We start from the raw sequence: 14,149 nt of genomic DNA on the forward strand, positions 1-14,149 counted from the left end.
AGGATTACACAACCAACTTAGTTGAAAATATTGCGCTTTTCTCAGGTTTTGTTTTGGGGTGTTTTGTCAATAAAAAATTACACTTAAAAAGGGTCAAATTAAATGGTGAAACTACACAAATTCTTTCACTACCCGGTGAATGCTTCCCTTTAAAATTTTCAACACAAAACATTTTCAAAGCCTGATAGAAAGTTGTAGATGATATATGTGACTATGTGTACTGTGTTTTAAAAAGAGTTTGGTTTTGAAAAAGGTGAAAAAAAATAAAGGGCATTGTAACAGGGGGCATTTTTAAAAATGCTGTACGCATTCAATGCTATTCTGATGCAACATAATATTGTAATTACACCCACAACAACCCACATGCATCCTTGGTTGCTTGACCTGCTTGTTCTCATTGCCATTATGAAGAACTCTTAACATACCTCTTTTCTGACAAATGACCTTCATTTCAACCTCATATATTCAATACAGTGAAGAACTTTGAAAAAGGCGAACAAATAAAAAATAAACAAGAAAAAATCAGTGCCAATATAGAGGTGACTGAATTTGTTTTTGGTACAGAAAAAATATTTCAGTGATTGAAAACCCCTTTTAGTCTTACTAAATTTGATGTTTCACAGATGATCCATCATTTGGCTTTCTATGCCTGGATTCAGTTCCTAAGCCTACAGTATTAGAAGCTATCTAAATCCACTGACACCCACAATGCGATCCTACCTGCTCTTTAATCTCTTGTAGCTTGTTGCTCTGCTCCCGGATGTCATGTAGGAGCTGTAGTGCCTTATCATCCTCCTGTGAAACTTCCATTCGAGCCTGCTCCAAGCTACGCTTTAGACTCTGAAACAAAGAAAGGCATATGATCCATCAGTATGGAAGGAAGTAGTAAAAGTAGATAGACTATATTAATTCCTAAAGAGGAGATACAATTTTAACACTCTGTTATTTAACATGCTACACACACATAGACTAAAATACAAGGAGTGTTAATCAACTGTTTCATAACAATTCGATAAAATGTCGATATATGTGGATGAAGATATCAAAAAACTTGTTTTTGATAAAATTCCAAACAGGAGCATTTGTATTTCCTGTACACCAATCACTCTAAAGCAGTGGTTTTCAACTGGTGGGTCGGGACCCAAAAGTGGGTCGCAAATCTCTTTCTAATGGGTTGCAAATATGTGCCAGGGAAAAAAAAAAAAGACAAAAACACTATCTACAGAACCCCTAATATGGTAATTTCATACATGTATTTTTTTAGGTACACCTATGATTACAAATAAATTTATTTTCCTCAAGACTTCCAACTATTAATCTCCCTTTTGTTGGGAAATATAGCTGGTTTTCCCAAGATGCGGAAATTCTTCAAGGAAATTACCAAAGCTCCGTGCTATCTCGGGAAAGTGGAGTAAAACAAGACGTATGCAAACAAATCCTTCTGTAATTATGCTCTTTTCTAATATGTTTGTTTTGTCCCGTCTCTTTATCTAATACGTTTTTCTCTTTAGGGTACAAACATAAACATTTTTTGGAGTGTTCTTTTGTCTCCATGTTACAATGGTAGCCAGGAATACTGATTAACCAACATTCATGAAATAAATGCTGAGTTTCTTTTTAATTTGGGTCATGGTTTCTCTTAAGGAGGAGGTGGTGGGTCCTGATGCATGACCAGTTAAGAGCCACTGCTCTAAAGCATGAGTGTGTACATTTTCTGCAAACTTTCATAATCATGATCAGGTCTGTTGGCATCTTTTCCTGCTTTAGGTTTTTTCTTGAATTTATTTTCACAAATGTGGACTTAAATAGTTATTTCTGCTCTATTATAGTCCTTCATACCTTACATAGAGGCCTATCAATGTGGCATACACTTCATTTGTAATTTTGCAATACATTGTGGGACATCAATGACATTGAATTTTTGGCATGTGATGTGACAGTGATGAATTTACTTTTTATTTAGTAAGGTGCAATCTTGAATTTGATAGATGAAGGGCTTAGGACAAAGTTTTAGTCCAATGGACTTTCTCTGTTGTGATGAGCAGCCTGATAACAACCGAGGAAGAGGGAAGGGGGGTTGACAGAAGCTGCATTTCCATTATCCTTAGAAATGCGCAAAATCTAAATAGCGCAATAAAAAGCTGGTGATGGAAACACCTGAATTTCAGAAAAAACTCTCAAATATTGCTAAAAAGTTTTTATGCTCTCATGAGGTTTTTCAGACGATTTGATATAGAAGTATATTGCTAAAGTGTTATGGAAACACTTTGTCTGCATTTATAAGTCACAGGATGTAATGTACAGTGTCACATGACCATTTCACTCCGAGACAACATGCCGCAGTACGTGTGGACAGAATTGGAGATGAGACTACTTACAACCTTATGTGGGTTTTGCCATACATATGGACTTTGCCTCCCAACTAACATCTGTTGCTTTTGTGTTTTGTTCAAAATTATCAAGGCAACCACTGTAGACGTAGTCATAACGTACCAACACACAACAGGTTTTAAGTGTCCAACTTCCTAATAGCAGATTCATGTGAGATGAGATTTTACGAGAACTGCGAGGCCCGTGACCAAAACTGCCTTCAGTGGAAACGCACTGAAACACAATCATACTTAGTCAAAGTTTAAGAAATATCGCTTTTATTTTGCAAAAAAACTGTAATGGAAACCCAGTTAGAGAACAGCTTTCCTGCTTGAACCACATCCTGTTCTGACAGCTCATACTTTCATTGTAAAAACATTGTAAGATGACGGACAACAACCAGCGTATCAAAGGACAAACAAGGGAGCTGACTTTTTCCACTCTGTTTATTCGTAGAGCCTGTATCAGACACCACTTGCGAGGTGTTTTTTGATCCGTAAACGATCTCATAGATGGTTTACGGATAAAAAATGCAGATGTAGTTGGCAAAATAAAAGGGGGGGTCTGCCCTGCAGTTGTCTGTCCAAAATACAGTATGTCCACACAGCTGAGAGAGGAGTAGATATCTTCTTTAACTTGGCTGCTAACTGTTAGCAACTGTCGCTACTGGTTGCTTGCAGGAGGAATTTAAATAAAAGCATAGCTGAAATGTCACAGTGTAGATCAATGTTTTGATCCTCTATTGATCTGGTTGGATAATTTATAAACCATTTGATGTATCAGTATACATCGATTCATCGTTACACCCCTATAAAATACATGCACAACACAGACCAGATCCTATGAGAAAGCACTAATAAGGAGATGACAGAGTGAGAGACTGCCACACAGTGCTGAGGGGAGCTGAGTACAGGAAGTGAACTGGAACCTCTCAAGCCCCACAATAGTAATACAGGTACGAAATGGTTTGATTTGCTGTTGAATTTGAATCTGGCATTCTGATTGGTGTTTCTTCTATTTTGTTCAAATAAATATCCTTGAATCCTCTACAATAAATAACATGATATGTTGAAACAAGGCCTGCATCTTGATACTGTAACTATAGTAAATACTCACACTACATTCCGTGATATAGGTTGCCAAGTCCTGTTCCAAGATGGTCCTCTGGGTCTCTGAGGCCTTCAGCTCTATATCCTTCTGCTGCAACACTGACTCGAGGTCAGACATCTTCCTCTGGACGAGAGAGATTTCCTGCTCAACCTAAAAAAGAGGTATACCATGTTAAAGGGATCTTTTGGGGATGTACGTATGATAACAACATAATAAACACTTGTAGTGTGTGTAGGTGTGTGTGTGTGTGTCTCTGTGTGCTGCATTTGTTTTGGTGGCATTTGATTTGTAAAGATTGTTACTATAGTTAGATGTGCCTTTAAGACATTGAAGGGCCTGAGGAGCATTGGAAAGCAGAGAAAGGGCATGGTCTGGCACCACAGTCATAAACACAGAATCACAGCATTGATACTATATATGTTAACACTGACACAGTCAGAATACATACTCATGTTCACAACCATTCTGCAGCATGGTAAAACAACAACTCATCATTACTACAATCCAAAAATAACCCACATATTTTGCTTGTGTAGCACATTAACCTCAAACAAACAAAAGAAATTTTTTTTCTTGTGATTTATTTCAAAAAGGAAAACTTTCATACGTTCTAGAGTCATCTCATCCAAAGTGAAATATCTGAAATCTTTTTTGTTTGAATGTTGATGAATACAGATTATGGCTTGCAAAAATCCACTATCTTAAAATATTAGAATATCATAAAACACTTGTCCAAAAAAAAAAAAAAAAAAAAAAGGATTTATAGTACAGAAATGTCAACCTTCTGGAAAATTATGTTCATTCATCCACTCAATACTTTGTCTGGCTTCTTTCACACAAATTACTGCATCAATGCAATGTGGCATGGAATCAAATCAGTCTGTGGCACTGCTGGGTGTTTAAAGCCCAGGTTGCTCTGATAGCAGCCTTCAGCTCGTCTCTATTATTGAGTCTGGTGTCTCTCATCTTCCTCTTGACATTCTCCCAGAGACTTTCTACAGGTCAGACCAGTTGGCTGGCCCATCAGACACAGTAATACCATGGTCAGTAAACCAGTTTCTGGTAGTTTTGGCTTTACTGTGGGCAGGTGCCAAGTCCTGCTGCAAAGGAAACTGGTATCTCTGTAAAGCTACTCAGTAGATGGAAGCATGGAGTGCTCTAAAATCTCTCGGTAGATGGCTGACTCTGGACTTGACAAACCACAGTGGACCAAAACCACCATCACTGACTGGTAACTGACACCACTGGGTTCAGGAGTGGCTTGACACTAGGAACACGACACTTATAGCCTATCTCCTGGCCCTGTCTGTGTGTGGTGGTTCTTGATCCACTGACTCCAGCCTCAGACCACTTCTTGTGAAGCTCCCCTAAGTTCAAAGTTCCTGAATCCAATTTCTTTGACAATCCTCTGAGGGCTGATCTCATGCTTGATGCTTGTGCTCGTTTTCTAACCACACTTTTCTCCTCCATTCAACTTTCCATGAATGTTCTTTGACACAGTACTCTGGGGACAGCCTGCTCTTTCAGCAGTGGCCTTCTGTGAAGGATGTCAATGATTGCCTTCCAGACAGGAATCAAGTCAGGAGTCTTCCCCGTGATTGTGGTTGTGTGTCTTGAATCAGAGAGAGAGAATGAATCTCAGGATACCTTTGCTTAATGGACTTTTCCACAATTTTATAATATTCTGAGATGGTAGATTTTAGATTTTTGTTAGCTGTAAGCTGTAATCATCAAGATTAAAACAAAAGTTTTGAAGTCTTTCACTTTGGATGAGATATATCTAGAATATATTGAAATTTCACAGCAAAAATGAACTTTTCATAATTTTCTTACTTTTTTAGATGCACATTTGTATGCATTTCACAGTTTGAGTTTAAATAAATTTGACAATGTTATTACTTCTGCCAAGGAGGTTATGTGATCGGCAGGGTTTGTTAGTTTGTTTGTTTGTTTGTTAGCAACATAACTCAAAAAGTTGTGGATGGATTTTGATGACATTTTTTTAGGAAATGTCAAAAATGGCATAAGGAAGAACTGATTAGATTTTGGGAGTGATCTGGATCACCATCTGGATCCAGGAATTTTTTTTAAAGGATTCTGTACCATTGGGAGATAGGGCTAACGGCGGAGGTCTGCACTCTCCGAGTGCTTTTCTAGTTTGAAAATGTAACATCAAGTGAAACAGATAAAAAAATGAAAGTATTTCATGGAGAGAAAAAGTACAATATACAAGGAATGGCTATTAAATAATGAGCCTGCCCTTATGAGAATAAAACCATGTGGTTCACAGTCACATTGGGTGTTATATATTAAAGGTTGGGTATTGATGCACAACTGTTGTAAGTTTCCAGTAAGTGACGCCTTTAGTTCACTGCCAGCTACTGGTCAAAATGCATGTGTTTTTCTCTAAAGCGTCAGAAAATGATTGGCTAAAAGTTAAACAACTTTCTCACTTGAGTTTTTGAGGAGTCAGAAGTTTTTGGACTACTTTGGTACACACCTTTGTCATGTTCAAATTATCATGCAAAATATGCCGAACTGTCTCTTTATCAATGAAGTCCAATCCTGCTATCATTCTTATACTGAGCCAATGATCCTTTCCAATGATTTGCTGAATTCTTTTCAGAAGTTTTGATGTGCATGAGCGCCTAGAGCGTTCATGGTCTCAGACATCCTCTCTGCCTTCACTAAAACTTTTCTGCCATTCAAACACATATGCATGTGACATGCAGTGTTCCCCATATACCTCTGTTAATGTGCCAAAAGCTTCAGCTGCTGTTTTGTTAAATTTCACCAAAAACTTCAAGTTAATGTGTTGTTTAACTTTAAAGCTAATAATTTTCTGATGCTCTAGCAAAAACACATATACTTCAATCAGTAGCTAACAGCGAGTTAAGAATGTCATGTAAGGATTTTGAGTTTTGATATAGTGTTTCAGAGTTTTATTTATTTCTTTTAAAAATACATTTTATTGTTTCCCTCCTTGTGTTGTGTTCTTTGTGTGTTTTAGTCCCTTTGGTTATAGTTTGTTATGGCCATTGTATCCTCCTGTGTTTATGGTATTTCCTTAATTTTGGTTTTTAGTGTTTAATGTGTTCTGTTGTCTTTCAGTCCCTGTGTGTTCCTTTGTAACTGTCTTGTGAAGGGTTCCATGTTTCCTGTATTATTTTGTAGTTTGCCTCTCTTGTGTGATTGCTGCTCTTCTTCCTGCCTTGGTTTCCCTACACTTTGATTGCCCTCACCTGTTTTACCTGCGTCCTGTTATCCACACCTGTCTCCCTGTGTCTAATCACTCCCAGTCTTTTTAGTTTCTGTGTTTTCTCAAGCTGTTTCTCAAAGTCCAGGCTCTTTCCTCCGTTAGAGGGATCCTCCTGAGTCAGGTCCCTCAGAGGTGAGACCAGAGTCCACCCATCCAGCTTTACTTAGGTACCAAAAAATAATGATGATAACATATTTATAATGGAAACAGGACATTTAAATGTATATTGAGCACTCAAGGTTTCCCTCTGATATTGCGCAATTTATTTACTTTTTGATGAGAAGGAAAACAGTGCACATTGGATTGTGGACGGCCGTCCGAGGATCCTTCCTTGGGTTTGAGAAACAGCCTAAGTGTCCTTTGTTAGTTCATCGAGTGTTTCATGTATGTCTTTCTGCTCCCAGTGTTTCTTTGTGATATTTTGGTGAGTTTTATAAATTTTGGAGGATTTTGTGGACTCTATTTCTTAAGAGTAGTTTAGTTTCAGTCTTTTGCCTTTGTTTAAATAAACATTTTGTTGTGCTTTGCTTTTTCTTTTGCTACAAATTGTCACACGACACTTATTGGAAACGTTCAACAGTTGCGCATGAAAACACAACCTGTGATACATAACATTCAGTGTGACTGTGAACTGCATGGTTTTATCTTCATGAATGCAGTCTCATTATTTGATAGCCATACCTCATATCAATGGGTATTCAATTATTTAGTAATAGGGTGAGGGTTAGTAAATATGCTTTTATAAATTTGTTGCTGTATGTAAGTTATTTAATTCCATTTTTCCTAGTCTGATTTTGTTAAAAATGTTTTGTTTTTTTCTTTTTTCAAATGCCCTCACAAATATTACATTTTTGTATGTTTTGAATCATCCAAACGAATCCCAACATTTACTTATTATAAAAGCAGAGACATGTCCTAAACCAAGGTACTGTTGCAAGTCACCAACTATTTTTAACTTAATGTTATTGTCTATTGTTGGTTCCATCATATGATTTCCTTAGATGATTACTCTGTCAGAGTTTCCTCAATGGATCCGAAAGATTTATTTTCCTTTATTGAGCATTTCAGTGTAATTTACTTGTTTCTATTTCTGATGTAATATATTCACTGTAACTCAAATGCTGTAAGAAGGCTTTCTGGGGTAAAATGCCTCACCCTATATGCACTAATCAACTATCTTGAATTATCTTATCTACCTCGTGTAAATCAGCCAACATCCTTGCATGTTTTAAACTTCTGATCATGCCTACTCAGCATCCTTGCACCCTTAACACATCTTGCAACCACACTGTCAGTGCACACAAACTTGTAGATACTAGCAATAATACTTACAAGAGCTTACACATATCAAATCTTAATTTTTCTAATTCTTTTTTCATTTTATTCATTTTTGTATACAATGTTTCATTCCTATACATCGAGAGGAAAGCTAACCAGAGTCAAATGCTTTGTTGCATGAGCATACCTGGCCAATAAAGCTGGTTCTGATGTAAAAAGCTACAAACATATTTGTGCATGCTTTGGGGGCGCACATCAGAATAAATCACACACTGGAAAAATAAAAGACAGATGGCTTCTCTAGCTTCTGGAAACCCACTATGTGGAGTGTTATACCTGTGACATGTGTTCGGCAGTTCTGGGAGTTGCTAATGCAGTTTTTCAAAGGAGGCGGTTGTAGCCAGAGAGCTGGTGGATGTAGGCACTAATCTGTAAGAGAGAAGACCACAGACAGTCGGTGTCAGATGGGGAATAGGGAGAGAAACTTAAGAGTAAACAGTCTTTATGGATAACCTCACTTGAAAACTGAGATGACCTAATACGCTTATGTAAAACTCCTACCTCCTATAATCACACAGCATCCGCAGATGGCTTCTCTCAGACTTTCATAAGGAATATTTTACCTTCTATGAGTCTAACTCCAATCATACAGCATTAAAGAGAATGTGTGTAACTTGAAAAATGCATTTGAAAAACATAATATTCCTTCTACACAAGGGAGAACAGCAAGCACAACAGGGAAAATGACATATCTTTTAGTATCTTTTTAGTTTTCTTTGGAGTAATACAGTAAGACATAATTTTCTAACATTACCATGATGAGACAGATGACTAACAGATCATCTTCGTTCACAGTTTAGGTACTGTATAGCGCAGGAGATCTCACTGTGCTGACCAAATATGTGCGCATATTCTGGCTCCACGCTGACTATTAATAGCCTGCTCGTGTTCACACAACAGCCTCTTTTACCACCACTGGATATATTTGGCAGCTTTTGTGATCAAGCGGCAAGCAGAAGAATGAGCGACAGAGGGAGAATGTCTATTAAAAGCAGAGCTTCACCTCCCACTCCTCTCTACAGTAACATGCTCAAAACAAGCACAGCTAATGTGTGGATTGCAATGTGTTTTCTTACTGCTGCATGATTTTGTTTATGTAAACTGTCATTTCTATTGTCTGTTGACTCCACTATGTATAATGTGTGACGAGCAAGAAGTAATCATTATGTTGTTGCCCAGAAGAACACATGCAGTGGCAAAAAAATGACACATACACAATAGATTAACATCAGATGTCACGGTTCAGGTTATTATGATTGTTTTGACTTATCTAATTTGGTTATTAATATCTGCTCAAACAGTTAACATGTGAAATTCTGATGCTCCAAGTGTCAGCTTGTCAAGGATAGTTCAGTCACTCAGAGGGCAACACAATGTGAGCCTCGGATTATATCACAACACTGCTGAGTATGAAAAATTTATTGAGAAAGAAGGCTGCAGAAAAGAAAACACTGGCTGAGGCTAGCTTTGTCTTTCACAAGCCTTAGAGCCTTTTACACCATTGGAAAATATTCCTGCTGTTATCTCTAAATGTCGTGTCAAAGCAGCATCTTTAAATGACGTGTCAAAACATCCTGTTTGTATTTTTTTTCTCAAACAAAACAGCCAATTAGTTAGAGAAACTATTTTGTGATCCTCCAGGGATTCTTCCTAAGCTCAGTGTTGTGACGGTGAGACACAGAAGCCTTATATGCACCCTTGGAGGCGTCTCTCACAGTGGCTGTCATAGCTCCAAACATGCTAATGAAACACTTACATCCCTTTGTGCTGACACAATAAAATATTACATAATTTAGATGTGTATACTTCTTAACAATGAGGAGAAATTCCTAAAAAGAATGCCTGTGGTGAAGTTGGATTTTTCAGGGTGCCATCCTAGCATTAGGCACCAGATGGGACTCAGTTCTGGCTGTCTTCCTCCTAGACCCATTGCTAGCTGACTCCCAATAATGAGCTCGGCTAACAGACTGTACAGCTGGGCTCCTCCTCGGCAATAATTAGCTCCCTGCAAGCAATTACTTATAACCATACTCTTAAAAGCTCATTGCAGCGACAGTAAATACAGCTTGACCACTGAGTTTGCCTGTTTAGGTTTGTGGAACAATTCCAAATTCTTTTTTATCAGACATTTTTTTCAAATGTATTTTCCAGTCTAGAAAACTGCAGCATTTCTGTACAAGAGTTAAATAAACTTAGCCCAAAAAGTAAGGACATTTATGTTTGGGAGATTATTCTTTAGTTGTAATAATACTTCTTGGCAATAAATCTTACTCTGTTGGAAAGCCTGTTTATTTCCCTTTTAAATGCTGCCACATTTGTAAGGAACATGCATTTGTGGGATGAGCAGCAAAGATGAGTATGTGGGTTCAATGCAAAACGGCTTGTTCTGCTATTTGTATTTACTCTTGTTTTGAGCTTCTGGCACCACCAGGCACCAACAATCAGGTGCCAATGAATCCAGATTCTGCCTACAGCAGCTGAAGCGTAGGGTCAAAGTGTGGAGAAGACACAAAGAAGTGTATGTTGATTGCTGCACCGATAGAGTAACATCTTTTGGTGAAGGCACTGTGATGGTGTGGGGCGGCGTCTCCCTCACTGGAAAAACAAGGCTTGTCATCATTTGAGGCAATCTCAATGCAGAGAGACATCGAGATGAGATTCTGCAACCAGTGGCAATTCCATATCTCCACAGTCTGGGACTGAACTCTATCCTCCAAGATGACAACACCTGCATGTTTATCAGATTTGCCAGCCAGCAGTCCTGCCCTGAACCCATTGAAACTTGTGGGATCAGCTTGGGCGTGCTTTATTTGAGCAAATCAACAACAGAAAAGTTGAAGATAAGATAAGATAAGATAAGATAAGATGGGCTGATCCACATTTTTTCAGTCTTGATCCGATTACAATACATCAGCATCGTTTTTGGTGTTACCATGCATAAGGTTACACAAAGCTCTAGTAAACCTGAAACTGTATTTCCTATTCCAAGGCCAAAACATGTTTTAAAATGCATAAAACTTAATATTATTCCCAATAGATTTATTTTAACATTATGTTCGCTTTACATAGAAACAGGTAGCAGCAACAATGTCATGTTTTAAAATTAAACATTTGAATCGTCATTGCACTGTAAAAATAGCAACAATTGAAAACAACCAACAGAACTAAGCTACTGCAGCAAGCAGAATATTCAAAATAACGCTGCAACACTAAATAACAAGTAAATATGTAGAAAAATAAACACAAAAAAGACTCTTTAAATTAGTAAAAAGCCAATGATTCAATTAAACAGGAAGTATGTAAGGACTACTGCAGCAGGAAGCAACAAAAGTGAAGTTTTCAAACTACAAATTGAAAAATAAAGCAAACTGCTACTGAAAGCGCTACATTTCCTGAGGTGGATGTTCACAACAAAAGCACAACAACTACAGACTGTTATCATGAAGGATTCAAAAGAACCAGGTTTAACACTAGTTTAACTTAGCTGCCACCACTGTAGTTACAGTCAGCCTCGCTGTCTGAATAGCAGCTTCTCCGACCTCGAAAAATGCCACATCCTGCTTCATTCTGCTTTATGAGTTAAAACACCTTCAAAACAGCTGCTTTTGCTATTGTAATATGAGTAGCAGCTCGTTTTAAAGCCACAGACAGGCTGACAGAGCACACTTGCTGCCTGTTGCTGTTATTACAGATGTCAAACTTAGAGAGCACACCTTTTGCCCTTTTTTACTGCGCTTTACACTAATCACCCTGACACAAACAAGTGATTTTTGGGTTGTTATCTGACTGCTGTTCAATGTGGGAGGGAAATATCATGATGAGTAGAGTTGAGCAAGTTGCTGTCTCTCATATAGCCCACTACTAAGCTCGCAGTGGCCCCAAAAGCATCTGTGTGCTGCTACACGGCTCAGTGAAAGTATCGGAAATTGATTTGGTCACTTGGATTGGTGCTGTCAGTCTTATCTCTGATATGAAAATAACGGAAACATTGGACTTGATACCGTTATTGGATCAGATCTTGACCATCTCTAAAGATAAGATAAGATAAGATAAGAAACATTTTTTTAGTGTATCATGCTGATTTGATAAAGTGAATATAGTGCCAGGTAAAATACTTTACATATGAGCTATAACTGTGAAGATGTAACTGCACAGTATGGATTAGGTATTATGAGACTGTTTTCATATTTAGTGAGGAACATTGTCTTCTAACTCTGTTGAGGACTCTTTCTCGTGGGTTGAATAATGTGTGCTAAGCTGTGAGTCAGAGTTGTTGAAGAGGAGGAGAGTGGAGAGAGGTTGCATCCCAGTCATGGTGTTGCTCTACATTCAGTCTGCAGGGTGACCATGGGCCAGGGCTACTGTATAGGCTGTGGGCAGCTGTGAATCACAGACCTGTTGCAACACTGTAGTGGCACAGATCTTTCTGTACAAAATGTTTTCAGTCCTTTTGCCATTTACTCCCATAAAATTTGATCTTTCAGCCAATCCTCTACATACAAAAAAGACCTTTAAAGCCTATTGTCAGGACAACAACCACTGATATCACAGTCAAACAATAAAGTACTCCTGCCTTTGCAGCAATACTCAAATTTCAAAAAGTGTTTTCAGCTCCACAGTTTGCCAAAAAACAAAGGCCAACCCATCCAAAGCCATAAATAAGGCTAATCCAGTGAAACTGCATTTTTAGAGATGAAATTTATGACTTATGAATTTCCATTGGTTTTCATGCATGAGAATATAAATATCTATAACTCCAGTTCCAAAAAAGCTGGGACAATGTATAAACTGTGAATGAATAGAGGCTACAATAATTTGAAAATCTCATAAACCCATATTTCCTTCACAGCTGAACATAAACAACATATCAAATGCTGAAATTGAGACATTTTACCATTTCGTAAAAACATTTCCTCATTTGGAATTTGATGGCTGCAGCACATCTCAAAAAAGTAGGGACAGGCCAACAAAAGGCAGGGAAAGTAAGTGTTACTAATGGGTAACAGCTAGAGGAGCAATATAACTATAACTAACTATATAATTGTCAGCAGGTCAATAAAATGGGTATTAAGGGAGCATTTTAGAGAGTCAGAGTCTTTCAGAAGTAAAGATGAGTAGAGGTTCACCAGTGTGCCAAAAACTGCATCTAAAAATACAGGAACAATTTCAGAAAAACGTTCCTCATCATAAAACTGTGAAGACTTTGAACATTCCACCACCTACAGTAAAAATATCATCAAAAGATTCTGAGAATCTGGAGAAATATGTGTGCACAAGGGACAAGGCCAATTGGATGCTCATGATCTTCAGGTCCTCAGGCAGTACTGCATTAAAGACAGGCATGATTTGTACTGAATATCACTGCATTGGCTCAGGATCACTTCCAGAAATCACTGGAAGTACAGTTTACTGTGCCATCCACAAATGTTAGAGTTGAAGGTGTATCATGCAAAGAAGCCATAAGTGAACAGGATCCAGAAAAATGCCGCCATCTTCCCTGAGCGAAAGCTCATTTAAAACAAACTGAGGCCGAATGGAAAACTGTTCTGTGGTCAAATAAATAAAAATTTGAGATTCATTTTGGAAACCATGGATGCTTGGTCCTGCAGACTAAAGAGGAGAGAGACCATCCAGTTTGTCATCAACACAAACTTCAAACCTGCATTTCTGATGGTATGAGGTTGCATTAGTGCTCATAGCATGGGCAGCATACATATCTAGAAAGGCACTCTCAATGCTGGTTTTACAGCAGCAAGACAATGCTAAACTACATACTACATCCATAGCAACAGTATGGCAGTAGAGGAGTCCAGGTCCTGAACTGGCCTGACTGCAGTCCAGAACTTTCATTAACAAGATCATTTGGAGCCTCATAAATAAAACGAAACAGCAAAGATGACCCAGGACTGGTGAACAGCTACAATCCCACATCAGGCAAGAATAGGACAGCATTTTTCTCCCAAAACTCAAGCAACTGGTCTCCTCACTTTCCAGACGTTTACACACTGTTGTAAAAAGAAGGGATGCTATGCAATGGTAAACAGTGCCCTGCTTTATTTACATTTGCAGTTT

At 38.1% G+C, this 14,149-nt stretch overlaps 1 protein-coding gene across 10 annotated transcripts in view; it reads right to left on the minus strand.

Annotated features, from left to right (window-relative positions):
* The window catches only part of LOC121509871 (citron Rho-interacting kinase), an 85,709-nt gene that overhangs the window by 69,252 nt on the left and 2,308 nt on the right, over positions 1 to 14,149 (minus strand). For all 10 annotated transcript variants that reach the window (XM_041787630.1, XM_041787635.1, XM_041787629.1 and 7 more), the window contains exons 2-4: positions 8,354 to 8,446; positions 3,487 to 3,630; positions 721 to 840 (exon numbers count right to left, since the gene is read on the minus strand). In XM_041787630.1, coding sequence (XP_041643564.1) covers positions 721 to 840; positions 3,487 to 3,630; positions 8,354 to 8,362 — 273 coding nt within the window. In that variant the 5' untranslated portion in view covers positions 8,363 to 8,446. The remainder of the gene's footprint in view (positions 1 to 720; positions 841 to 3,486; positions 3,631 to 8,353; positions 8,447 to 14,149) is intronic.

This window comes from Cheilinus undulatus, linkage group 5 (assembly GCF_018320785.1).
Source record: "Cheilinus undulatus linkage group 5, ASM1832078v1, whole genome shotgun sequence".
In the NCBI taxonomy this organism is placed as follows: domain Eukaryota; kingdom Metazoa; phylum Chordata; class Actinopteri; order Labriformes; family Labridae; genus Cheilinus; species Cheilinus undulatus.